Here is a 13,040-nt window from a genome sequence, read left to right on the forward strand (position 1 = left end):
ATCCAAGAAGAAGATATCACAATTATAAATATATATGCACCCAACACAGGAGTACCTCAATACATAAGGCAACTGCTAACAGCTATAAAAGAGGAAATCGACAGTGACACAATAATAGTGGGTGACTTTAACACCTCACTTACACCAAATGGACAGATCATCCAAACAGAAAATTAATAAGGAAACACAAGCTTTAAATGACACAATAGACCAGATAGATTTAATTGATATTTATAGGACATTCCTAGGTTTAGGACAAACCTAGGGAGACAAAAGACCTGTATGCAGAAAACTATAAGACACTGATGAAAGAAATTAAAGATGATACCAACAGATGGAGAGATATACCATGTTCTTGGATTGGAAGAATCAATATTGTGAAAATGACTATACTACCCAAAGCAATCTACAGATTCAATGCAATCCCTATCAAATTACCAATGGCATTTTTTACAGAACTAGAACAAAAAATCTTAAAATTTGTATGGAGACACAAAAGACCCCAAATAGCCAAAGCAGTCTTGATCAATAAGTGGTGCTGGGAAAACTGGACAGCTACATGTAAAAGAATGAAATTAGAATACTCCCTAACACCATGCACAAACATAAACTCAAAATGGATTCGAGACCTAAATGTAAGACCGGACACTATAAAACTCTTAGAGGAAAACAGAGGAAGAACACTCTTTGACATAAATCACAGCAAGATCTTTTTTGATCCACCTCATAGAGTAATGGAAATAAAACCAAAAATAAACAAATGGGACCTAATGAAACTTCACAGCTTTTGCACAGCAAAAGAAACCATAAATAAGACTAAAAGACAACCCTCAAAATGGGAGAAAATATTTGCAAACAAATCAACGGACAAAGGATTAATCTCCAAAATATATAAACAGCTCATGCAGCCCAATATTAAAGAAACAAACAACCCAATCCAAAAATGGGCAGAGGACCTAAATAGACATTTCTCCATAGAAGACATACGGATAGCAAAGAAGCACATGAAAAGATGTTCAACATTACTAATTATTAGAGAAATGCAAATCAAACTACAACGAGGTATCACCTCACACCAGTCAGAATGGCCATCATCAAAAAAATCTACAAACAACAAATGCTAGAGAGGGTGTGGAGAAAAGGGAACCCTCTTGCACTGTTGGTGGGAATGTAAATTGATACAGCCACTATGGAGAACAATATGGAGGTTCCTTAAAAAACGAAAAATAGAATTACCATATGACCCAGCAATCCCACTACTGGGCATATACCCAGAGAAAACCATAATTCAAAAACACACATGCACCCCAGTGTTCATTGCAGCACTATTTACAATAGCCAGGTCATGGAAGCAACCTAAATGCCCACTGACAGACGAATGGATAAAGAAGATGTGGTACATATATACAATGGAATATTACTCAGCCATAAAAAGAAACGAAATTGGGTCATTTGTAGAGACTTGGATGAATCTAGAGACTGTCATACAGAGTGAAGTAAGTCAGAAAGAGAAAAACAAATATCGTATATTAACGCATATATGTGGAACACAGAAAAATGGTACAGATGAACCGGTATGCAGAGCAGAAATTGAGACACAAATGTAGAGAACAAACGTATGGACGCCAATGGGGGAAAGCGGCAGGGGGTGGTGGTGGTGTGACGAATTGGGAGATTGGGATTGACATGTATACACTGATGTGTATAAAATGGATGACTAATAAGGACCTGCTGTATAAAAAAATAAATAAAATAAAATTCAAAAAACAAACAAACAAAAAGGTATGCACAATTATTTCATTATCCTAGCTATATACAGCTCCAATAGTGGTGGAAGCCTAAGTATGGCTTCCTTTACCACTCTAAATAAAAAGATATCATACAGGGCTTCCCTGGTGGCGCAGTGGTTGAGAGTCCGCCTGTCGATGCAGGGGACACGGGTTTGTACCCCGGTCTGGGAAGATCTCACATGCCGTGGAGCGGCTGGGCCCGTGAGCCATGGCCGCTGAGCCTGCGCGTCCGGAGCCTGTGCTCCGTGATGGGAGAGGTCACAACAGTGAGAGGCCCGCGTACCGCAAAAAAAAAAAAAAAAAAAAAAAGATATCATACAATGAATAGAAAAAACAAAACAATCCCTTATTCTTTAATGATACATTTATATTAAATAATTGGGAGCCAAAAATTATCAGTTAATTTTAAAAGTCCATAATAGCATGATAACCTTCAAGATGCACTCATGAATATCAAATCAGCCTTACCTGTTTAACATAATGGATCTGTGACACTCCATCAGTGAGTTGTACACAATGTAACAGCAAAGAAGCTAGATTCTTCCCTTCTACATCAGCCAAAGCTACATAACACACACAAAAAAGTTTCTTCAGTGATTTAACAATATATGGATATGAGTTTGCCTTTGTCATGCGTTCTATAAAATTTAAATATTTATAAACAAAAAAAAACCTGGCAGAACTTAGTCTGAAGATAGAAGTTTAAGAAAACCATTTTACAACCAAAACTGAATGTAAAGAACGTGGAATAATTAAATACCAAGAGTCAGAACATTATGTGATATGGAGTCCCAGAGATAAATATACTGTTTGCAACCTAAAAAAGAGATCAACAAATGAAGTCAGAAATCACTTACATCTCAAAGTTTCAAGGTCCTGATGACAAACGGTCAATGAAGTAACTTGAGTTTCTTTCTTCTTCTTTACACCCATTTTAAATAGAATTAACAGTAGTCACTACAAGAAAGAAGAGTTTTAAGACACTAATGTACTAAAGACCTCAGTACCACTGACATTTTGGGCCAGATAATTCTCTGCTATAGAGTGTTGTCCTGGGCACTGTAGGATATTTAACACATCCTTAGCCTCTACTCACTAGATGCCAGTAGCATCCTCCTTCGTCTAAGTTGTGACAACCAAAAAATGTCTCTAGTCATGCCAAATGTCCCCTGGGGAGCAAAGTTGTCACAGGCTGAGAACTACTGATCTAAGGATTTCTGCTTTGAAAAACTTTTTTAGACTCAAGAAGAGTTTATTAATGTTTAAAGTTACTTTTACCTACCCAGTCTTTATATTTTAAAATACAGAAAACCTTCATTTTACTAATAACAAAGAAACCAGCATGGTTTTTCAAAAATAAACTACGCATACCTAACCTCCGTGACTTCTTAGACTGACAGATCAGGCAGAATCATGAGATGCTATACCTTGATTTCTGCAAAATATTTAATAAAGGGAACTTTCACATACTATCCTTGTGAGTTTGCTTTTAGTTAACGAACAGAGTTTGTTTCAGCTAACAGGGTTCATAATGGGCTGAACAAATGTACTCAAAGGATACACACTAATAGTACCATGCGGTCTGAAGACAAGCCGCTAGGGAAATGCCACACAGGGCTCTTTTCTTGGTGCAGTTAGCATTTTTAGCAGTGTTTATAATGTAGACATTAGAGGACAAAACATAGTGAACTTATAAAAGACACAAAGGTGGGAGCACATGTTGCATGATGGAATTAGGATTTAAGAAAAATGACCAATAAACTGGAATAAATTTACCAAGATGAAACAGAAATAAATGTAAAATGCTGCATTTGGATTAGAAAAATATAATCTAGAAATACAGGATGGGGAGGTGGGGGAGAAAATATGTGATTTGAAACAGCTCAATATGTGGTTTGAATATTATGTGAGCCAACAGCACAACAAGACTGTTAAAAACCACATTAGAAGTCAACTAGACCAAGGGAATGCCTGATCCCTTGGTCATCTTCACAGGTCAGGTGACATGTGGAGCATTAGGTGCTATGCTGGTGGCCATATCTTAAGGAGCCATAGCAAATGATGGAGCTTCCAAGGAACAGCCAGATTTCTGAAGGGCCGAGAGCACCTCCTTTCAGAGAACAGTTCAGTTAACCAAAGGTGTCTGGCCTAGAGAAAAGAGGACTGGACGAGTGCCTTAAAAGAGCTGCTGTTGTTGGAGGACTGCTTTGGAGAAAGAGGAATAGATGTCTTCTGTCTTTTTTTTTTTTTTTTGGCTGCACTGCATGGCTTGCAGGATCTTTTCCCTGACCAGGGATTGAACCGGGGCCACGGAGTGAAAGCACCAAGTCCTAACCACTGGACCACCAAAGAAGTCCCAGATGTCTTCTATCTGAGTTGGCTATAGAATTTGTAGATGTCTAGAGAATTAGGAAATGTCAGTGCAAGCTTCAGGGAGGCCAGTTCCAGCTCAATACAAAGGAAGAACGCTATGGTTCAACTATAAAATGTACTGCCTTTCAAAAGAGAATTTCCCAATGCTGGGAATATCCGAACAGAAATTGAATGAACCCTTTCCACCTGTACTCCTGCAATAACCTCCCAACTGGTCTCCAAACTTCCATCTTGCTTCTGAAGAGTCCATCTTTTCAGTCATCAAAGCAATTTTTTTCAAATCTAATTACTCTCCTTCTTAAAACTTGCCAAGGGCTTTCATTTTCACTTAGAATAAAATCCAAATTTGAGACTTTGGCCTTAAAGGCCCTAAAAAATCTGGCCATGCTTTCCCCTGCAGTTCATCTCAAATTAATCTTCTCTTCACCATCTAGGGGACTTTGCACTTCCTGATACCTCTGTCTGTTAGGCTTATTCCACCAAATCTTTGCAAGGCCAACTCTTCATAATTCAGGTCTCTTCTCAAATATTACCTCCTCCAAGAAGCCTTCCATGACCACTCTATCTAAAATGCCACCACTCCTACACACATACAGACCATTTCTATTGCTTTATTTTCTTCATAGTACTTACTACTACCTGAAGTTACAAGAACTTGTTTATTTGCATATTATCTGTCTCCCTTAGTAATAAATTCCATGAAGGCAGCAACTTTAATCTGTTTTGTCCACTGTTTTAATTCTCAATTCCCAAAACAGTACCTGGCACATATTAGGTGCTTAATAAATATTTGATGAATAAACAAATGAGTTAATTAACAAACATTTGTCAGTGATGTTCTAAAAGGTATGTATACTTTTAACAGCAGCAAGTGGACTACCTGTCATCTTAAGTAAATTCTATATCCAAATGACAAGCTAGTGCTGACACTGAAGAACCTTTGGTCCCTTTGCTAAGTAAGAAATCAATACAGCAATGAAATGTGAAAATCCACTTAACAGAAAATGGTAATAAAAATGGACACAGTTAGAAAAGCATTGACAAGGTAAGAATCTGAAAAGTGACATGATTAGATCAAGGGGAATATCACCGGGGATCACTTCCTAGGTAAGTCACCAATATACAAAGCTTAGAAGGAATAGAGATAGACAACTGGGGAGGCTATTCTCTGGTGAATGGTGAGCAAATCTGCTCCGGGATTTGATCCTGGAACCCTCAAGACTGCACAAAGAGGTCTGGTGCTTATGCGTGCTCAATGGATGTCTAAACGTTTGTCCTGAAGAAATGGGCCTCCCAATAGCGGAAAATCCCGTGCCTACCTTAAGGTACTGCTTAAGTAGCCAGAAGACGCTCAGTAAATTATACTCCTCCTGGGTCCCACTGGGTGCTTCCCTTCTGATTGCTGCTTCACTCCCATCTACAACTTTCTGGCTGACTCCCACAAACATTATCTGGGCAATTTCCCAACCACGTGGAGGCCGGGGAATGACAGGTAAAAAAAAAAGTGGTTAAAGTGCTATCTCCACGGAGACCTAAGCGACCGGAAATCAGTTTCAAGACCGCCAAATTCTCGCGTAACTGAAGGACGGGAATTGGTGAATATCGCCTGGAGGCCCTAGCAAAGTGGCCAAGCCGAGCGGTGGAGAGAAGAGCGCTACCGCGGATGGGGCAAGCAGGACGCCTGGGAGCCAAACCTCGTTCCCGTGAGAGTCTGAGAAGAGTCGCAGCCGTCAGGACGAGTCCCGGAAGTTGGTCTAGTTCTACGGTGTCTCCGTGGCTCACAGCGTGGTCTGCAGTCAACCACCGGGTCGAGACGAGGGGAGGGAAGCAAGAGGACCTGGAGGGAGAATCATCGCGAGAATTGAGCCAATGAACTCCTCCAATCAGGAGTCCAGAGGGGTGGTGATGTCACCGGAGAACCGGTGTTAGTGAGTTTGGTCAGACACCTAAACAGTGCGCGCGGTACCTCACTTGAACCGCTAGGGCGAACAGTGCCCGCCTCCTTGCCTTTAGAGCAGCTTTGACAGTGGCCTCCATACCCCTGAGTCCCTGGGAAGCACTTTTGCCTTAACGCAGACGTTCCACCTTCTCCCTCTCAGCTTCCTCAGCGCAGAGACGGAGAAAACTGCCCCCGGGCCTCTAGAACCAGGAGCCTGACGACTTTAGACCTTGTGAGAGGGGGTAGGGGATGGAACGGGCAGTCAACTGAAGCCACAGTAAGAATTTTGACTAAGATGCGAAGTATTGAAATGAACTAACGTATGCCACAGTGCACGTAATCATTCAGCAAACAGTTAATAAATGCTATTGTCGGAGCCGTTACCAGGCGCTAGCCTTCAAAGTTATCCTATTTAGGATATATATATTACGCAGAAAACCAAATTATCAGTTGGTTCGGCCCTTTAAAAATACATGAATAAAATAAGTAGGTGCAACCTCTACACTAGGAGCTGGGACGGGGGTAAGATCAAGAAATAGACACGGAGGTTACGTTCAAGTGCAATTAATTTGGGAAATACTGAGAAACATTCCAGTTCCCCAAACCTTTAGTCAGATTGATTATTTTAAGTTTTTAATCATTACTTTTCTGAATTTTATCTCACCTTTGTTTGTTTTTCTTTGTAGTTTTATCACTTGTGTATGTATCACTAAACAGATCTTATTTTGTTTGATTTTGAGCTTTGTATGTGGAATCGTTTGTTTAATCCAGGACTTTGCTTCTCTCAGCATTGCTTTTGGCATCCACAGAAAAGCGGGTCTGTGTAGTTCTTTCATTCACTGTTGTATAGTATTCCATTGTTTAATATACCACATTTATCCATTCTAGTCCTCTGGAGATTTGGATCGTTTCCAGCTTTTGCACTAACAATGCTGCTGTGAAGTGTGTTTTACATGTCAGCTCATGAGTGTGTGTAGAACTTCCTCTACAGCAATTTTTTTCTAATTTTGACTGGGACTGATAGTAAGAAATACATTGTACCTTAAACCAAGTACATCTAAGTACTCACACATATATAACTGAAACAAAAATTTCTTGAAATATTTGTTATTCTACGAGAGCTATGTGCTCTGATATTTTCTTTTTTTTTAAGTTGTGGTAAAATACACATAACAAAATTTACCATCTTAACCATCGTTTTTTTTAAAAAAAGAAGGAGAAGAAAGAAACAACAGGCTCAAGGTGGAGCCACTAGCCCCCAGGACAGCAAACCAAGACTTAATGGCAGTTTCAGCCTGTCTCAAGAACAGAATTTCTGGAATTGCTTATCAGCACTAGGGAGGTAATGTTACCTGAAACAATCCTTTCTTTTCCTTTACTCATAACTTCCTTGTCCCACCCCATTTCTATAAAAGCTTTCCATTTTGTACCACTGAAGGAGTGCCTTCCTATTTACTAGATGGGATGCTGCCTGGTTCATAAATCATTGAATAAAGCCAATTAGATCTTCACATTTACTTGGTTGAATTTTGTTTTTTAACACCATTTTTAAGTGTTTTCCTTTTTTAAATATATGTTTCAGTCTCACTGAAGTAACTTCATAACGATCAATGGATTACAACCGTTTTTAAATTTTGGCCCAACCATTTGAAAGTCAGGGGCATTTGAGAGTAAGATGTTGTGAGTCTTCCCCCCACAAAATTAGAGCATGAGCTAGGAGGCAAACAAACACAATTAACATGAATGTGCAAAGGTGGTAACTGCCATAGAAAAAATGGGGAATAGAAGATGAGAGTGAAGGGGAGATCTGTTGCCATTTTAAATAGAGTGGTCAGGGTAGGCCTCCTGGAGTAAGGATTTGCAAGAGATGTGGATACCCTGAGGAAAAGCATTCCATGCGGAGGGAACAGCCACTGCACAGGTGTGTCAGGGCAGGAGCTTGGTGAGGAAGAACAGCAAGGAGGCCAGTGTGGCTAGAGCCAAGCCAGCAAAGGTATAGATTATAGGGAATGAAACTAGGGAGTTTCAATTATGTAAAGCCTTACAAGGACTTTTGCTCTAAGTGAAATGGGGAGTCATTTTGAGCAGAAGAGTGATAGGATTAATCTGCATTTCAGAAGAGTTCCTGGAGCTACTTTGTTGAGACTATACTTTAGTGGAAGTGGGACGACTTCCCACTTCAATGAGTGAAGAGGCTATTGCTGTAAACTAAGCAGGCAAGATGCTGGTGGCTCAGACCAGGAAGGTAGCAGTGGAAGGTGTGAAGAGTGGACAAATTCAGGATATGATTTGGAAGTAAGCCAATAGGATTTTCTGAAGGATGGGATAGGGGGTATAAGGAAAAGAGTCAAAGATGATTCCAAGATTTCTGACCTGAGCAACTGGAAGGATGAAGTTGCCATTCATAGAGTGATCAGGGCAAAAGTTTGCTTGGAGTGGATTTGAATGTGTTTAAAAGAGACTGGGAGGAAAGGGATTGACAGTGACAAGATCAAGCAGAGACAATGGCGGTATAGTACACAGTGGCAAATAATTGGAGTGGTAACTCCTAGGGGAAATAGAGGCAAGAGAAAGTTCAGGTTTTAAAGACTGAAAGAGTAACGTGTTTGGAAAAGAGCTTTTTTTTTGGAGTCAGCTTGCACCACCAACTTGAGACCACTTTAAATTCTCTGCTTGAGTCTTTTCAGAACACAGCATGAATTTGGGCCATGAACCTTTTTTTAAGTAGCTATATATTTTATTTGTAAAAATGTAGTCCAAGGGAATTTTTAAAGAATCAGTAATCCTTGATATATAAAAGTATAAAAGAAAACACTTAAATGGCATCTTATGGTAAAAGTGGACTACATAAAATCACAAAAAGTAATCAGTATATCTGTGTTTTGTTAAGTGTAGTTTTACTTTAAATATGTACCTGTTAGAGCAGCATTTTCCCTTCAAGTAGGGAAGGGAATATTTTTATAGTTATTTAATGACACATTTTCACACATAATGATTTTTTTAAGTTCTTTTACATTTGAAAGGATGTTTGAATAATGAAAATTTCACCTTTTAAAACCACAAAAAAGGGATTTAATTGCCTACTCATTTAATACTTGTTCATATACTTCACTCCAATCAAAGGTATCTACTATAATAGGTATTGTTTTCCATAACTGAAAATCTCAATGGAGTCTGTCAGTCTCAGAGTCACCCTTACATTCTAAAAAACACACTTTGATGATGATAATAATCTGCCAGTAGTGTATGGTGATTTACATAATTAAGGAATCCCTCCTAATAAGCCCTATTTAATAGCTTCATGTCTAAAATGAAATCCAAAAACATATACTAGAGTATGAATAGGAATATTTTATTGTTTGTTAATATAAGATGATATTTTCTGGCCAGGAGTCTCTCATGAGGTTGCAGTCATCCAAAGGCTTAACTAAGGGTGGAGGATCCATTTCCAAGATGACTTAACTCAGTGGTGCTTGTTGTTTACAAAAGGCCTCAGTTCCTCCCCATGTGGGCCTCTCCCCAAGGCTGCTTGAGCTTTCTCATAACATGGTAGCTGGCCTTCCCCAGAAAGAGCAAGGTAGAAGCTTCAGTGGCTTTTATGGCCTAGCCACAGAAGTCCCACACCATCTCAACAATATTGCATTGATTACAAAGTTCAGTCCTATTCATTGTTGAGAGGGGACTACACCAACCCATAAAAGCCAGGAGGCCAGTATAGTTGGGGGGGCCACTTTGGAGGCTAGCTACCGCAGTCTATAACACATCTACAAATTTCTCTTGTTACTTAAAATGTACTGACTAATGGATCACAACTAAGGAATGATTTATTTACGAGTTGTTTAATTATAATTTCCACAGTATATCTTAAGGAAACACTAATGCTCACGTGTTCTTACAAACTTATTTGCCTTTAATGACATACATTTTCATAGAAGACAGCCACAGAATTTAAACATAAAACTAGGTTTACTAGATGCACGAGGATCCGTGGGGCCTGAGACTGGGTTTCAACCTGTCTTCCCAGGATGTCGGCAGCCTTCATACCAGACTGGCTGAGAGGCAGGGCAGAAGTCAATCAAAATGATCCAGTGGGTCCTAGAGGAGAATGACCAGCTGATCTGCTGTATCATGGAGTATCAGAACAAAGGCCAGGCAAATGAGTGCACCCAGTACCAGCATGTGTTACACAGAAATTTCATTTATTTGGCTACTATCACAGATGCCAGCCCAACCATTGCTTCAAAAGCAATGGAATAATCTTCCAGTTGGCTGTTGTGAGGAGTCGTTGAATGTAATTCATTTCCTATGAAGTAGAATCTTTACCATCTCAACTGCTTAAAACATGAATGAAACTTCTGTGACTCTCAAAAATGTGAAGAAAGCTACTAAATTAACTGCATCTCAATGTAAATATTTATTTTAATAATTAAGCAGATTCCCTAAAAAAAAAAAAAAAATCCAAAAAAAGGTTTGTTAGGTTTGTTATAAGTGAGGCACATTTTAGATGTTCTTCAAACTTTTTCTTTTTTTTATTTTATTTTGATATTTTAAATTTTTATTTTTGGCTACATTGGGTCTTCGTTGCTGCATGCGGGCTTTCTCTAGTTGCAGCGAGCAGGGAGCTACTCTTTGTTGCGGTGCGCAGGCTTCTCATTGCGGTGGCTTCTCTTGTTGTGGAGCCCGGGCTCTAGGCGTGCGGGCTTAGTTGCTCCGTGGCCTGTGGGATCTTTCAGTACCAGGGATCAAACCTGTGTCCCCTGCATTGGCAGGCGGATTCTTAACCACTGGGCCACCAGGGAAGTCCCAAACTTTTCCTTTCTAAAGAACTCTGATCTTATCCCTTCCCTACTTAAAAGCACATGATGGTGTCCTTTTATGTATTCTTTCTTTCCTTCCCCATACACCAGCCTCCAACTTGTGAGACCTTCTCAGTATTCCCTGAAAGCACTGATTTTTCATGCGCTGTGCTCTCTGCTTGGAAGGTTTTTCTTGCTTTTAATTTTTCTCTTTAAGATTTTTTTTTTTTTGATGTGGACCATTTTTTAAAGTCTTTATTGAATTTGTTACAATATTGCTTCTGTTTTATGTTTTGGTTTTTTGGCTGGGAGGCATTGGGATCTTAGCTCCCTGACCAGGGATAGAACCTGCACCCCCTGCACTGGAAGGCGAAGTCTTAACCACTGGACCGCCAGGGAAGTCCCTCGGAAGGTCTTTCTTATTCCCACCCACAAAACTTTCTCACACTTGAAGATACATCTCACATGTCACCTCCTCAGTGAAACCTGACAAGAAATTCTTGTTTTTACTGCCAGTAGTATTGTCTCAGCATTGTCACTTTGTCACAGCATTGTCACTTTGTTGGGACATGCTAGTTATTTATATGCTTGTCAGTCTTCCTATTAATTTCTGAACTTTTCCAAGACAGGAGCCATCTTTAGGTCCTTATTGACTAGTACAGTGCCTAACGTGAGTAACTCAGCAAATATACTTGTTGGGTTAGGATAATAGACCATCAAGTTCTTTTCCAGTGTTAATGTGCAATGATGCTTACCTTACCACTATGTGGCAGCAAACTACAGAATTATTTCCACCTTTCAATAAGGAGTTCAGCCAGGATGAACGTTCACCAGACAATGGTTTTTCTGGGAGTAGAATTACAGGAGGCCCTCACTTTCCATGTTGTTTATTTCTGCACCATTTGAATGATAGCATATTTTTTCATGTGGAATATAGAATTCATCCAGAAAAATACATAAAACAAACATTTACAAATAGATTTTAGCTTATTAACTTCTACCCAAAGTGTGTTAGAATAGCTTGTCAGCTCAGTTTAAATGGTATATTTATTATGAAGCATAACATTCAAATAGAAAATTACTTTGTTTATGAAAATTGCTCAATATTATGTTTTTAAAATTCATAGTGCTGCTTATACATTTTACAAAAAAATCAAATATTTAAACTTTAAAAGAAAATTTCAGTAACTTAAAAATTAAGTCATAAGGAAAATAGTTATAAAATAATATGACCGGAAATATTAGAACAGCAAATCATATATACATTATGTTTACAACTTGATAAAAAAAAAATGTGGATACTGTGAATAAGAGTTGGAAAATAATGTGGTTTTTTTTTTTTTTTTTTTTAGCGGTACGCGGGCCTCTTACTGTTGTGGCCTCTCCCGTTGCAGAGCACAGGCTCCGGACGCGCAGACTCAGCGGCCATGGCTTACGGGCCTAGCCGTTCCACGGCATGTGGGAACTTCGCGGACCGGGGCACGAACCTGCGTCCCCTGTATCGGCAGGCGGACTCTCAACCACTGCGCCACCAGGGAAGCCCCGAAAATAATGTGTTTTGAAAAGCAGTTAATCAGGCTGGTAACATTATGAGTGAACTTTTTTTCTTCTTAGACTTTAGTGTAACACTAGTTTAATAGAATTTTCTTTTAAGGCTTGTTTTTGTAGGTTGTAGAGTTGCTAATTGCAACACCCTCAAATTACCAAAAAGTTAATATTTTTTAACCAACTGAATTTTATTATTGTCATTTTGAAGAAAGGCAGCAATTGTGTTGGGCACAGATGGAAAAACACAAAAATTTTAAATACATAGCATCATCTTTGATTAAAATGCTTTTGAAAAGAAAATATTTTTTTTATTCTTGTTGCAAAAAGCAGTCTTATTTCCCCCACATTATTCTGCCACCCCCAAAACATCTATCATTTGGGAGCCCATGTATGGACTATTTCTGAGAAAGACCAATGAGGAAGATTTGCATCACCCAGTCCATATGGCAATCCCAATTCTCAGTCCTCTCCAGAGGAGGGGACTTGTAGATACCTACCACTGTTTCTTTGGGACATCTGGAGAAGAAATCTCTAGCACAGGAAGAGATGGAAAGTTTAATATAAATTTTAGAGAGTAGGACTCTGCTGGGTCCT

General features: G+C 39.2%; 1 protein-coding gene, 1 long non-coding RNA gene and 1 pseudogene across 6 annotated transcripts in view; 2 read left to right on the top strand and 1 right to left on the bottom strand.

Moving 5' to 3' along the window:
- THADA (THADA armadillo repeat containing) overlaps positions 1–5,984 on the bottom strand; it is a 305,797-nt gene extending 299,813 nt beyond the window's left edge. For 3 of the 5 annotated variants that reach the window (XM_007128982.4, XM_028496748.2, XM_007128981.4), the window contains exons 1-3: positions 5,858–5,982; positions 2,648–2,747; positions 2,259–2,353 (exon numbers count right to left, since the gene is read on the bottom strand). In XM_007128982.4, the coding sequence (XP_007129044.2) occupies positions 2,259–2,353; positions 2,648–2,723 (171 nt within the window). In that variant the 5' untranslated portion in view covers positions 2,724–2,747; positions 5,858–5,982. Of the gene's footprint in view, positions 1–2,258; positions 2,354–2,647; positions 2,748–5,857 lie in introns of all 5 variants that reach the window. The other 2 variants (XM_055089156.1, XM_007128984.4) reach the window with 2 other exon arrangements.
- A 111-nt stretch (positions 5,985–6,095) lies between these two features.
- Positions 6,096–12,672, top strand: LOC114487308 (uncharacterized). The gene is made up of 3 exons (XR_003682281.2): positions 6,096–6,379; positions 7,316–7,444; positions 12,251–12,672. It is a non-coding gene; the product is annotated as an uncharacterized lncRNA (long non-coding RNA).
- Positions 10,128–10,359, top strand: LOC102987880 (SS18-like protein 2; annotated as a pseudogene).
- Positions 12,673–13,040: the final 368 nt, after the last annotated feature.

This window comes from Physeter macrocephalus, chromosome 12 (genome assembly GCF_002837175.3).
Source record: "Physeter macrocephalus isolate SW-GA chromosome 12, ASM283717v5, whole genome shotgun sequence".
Lineage (NCBI taxonomy): Eukaryota > Metazoa > Chordata > Mammalia > Artiodactyla > Physeteridae > Physeter > Physeter macrocephalus.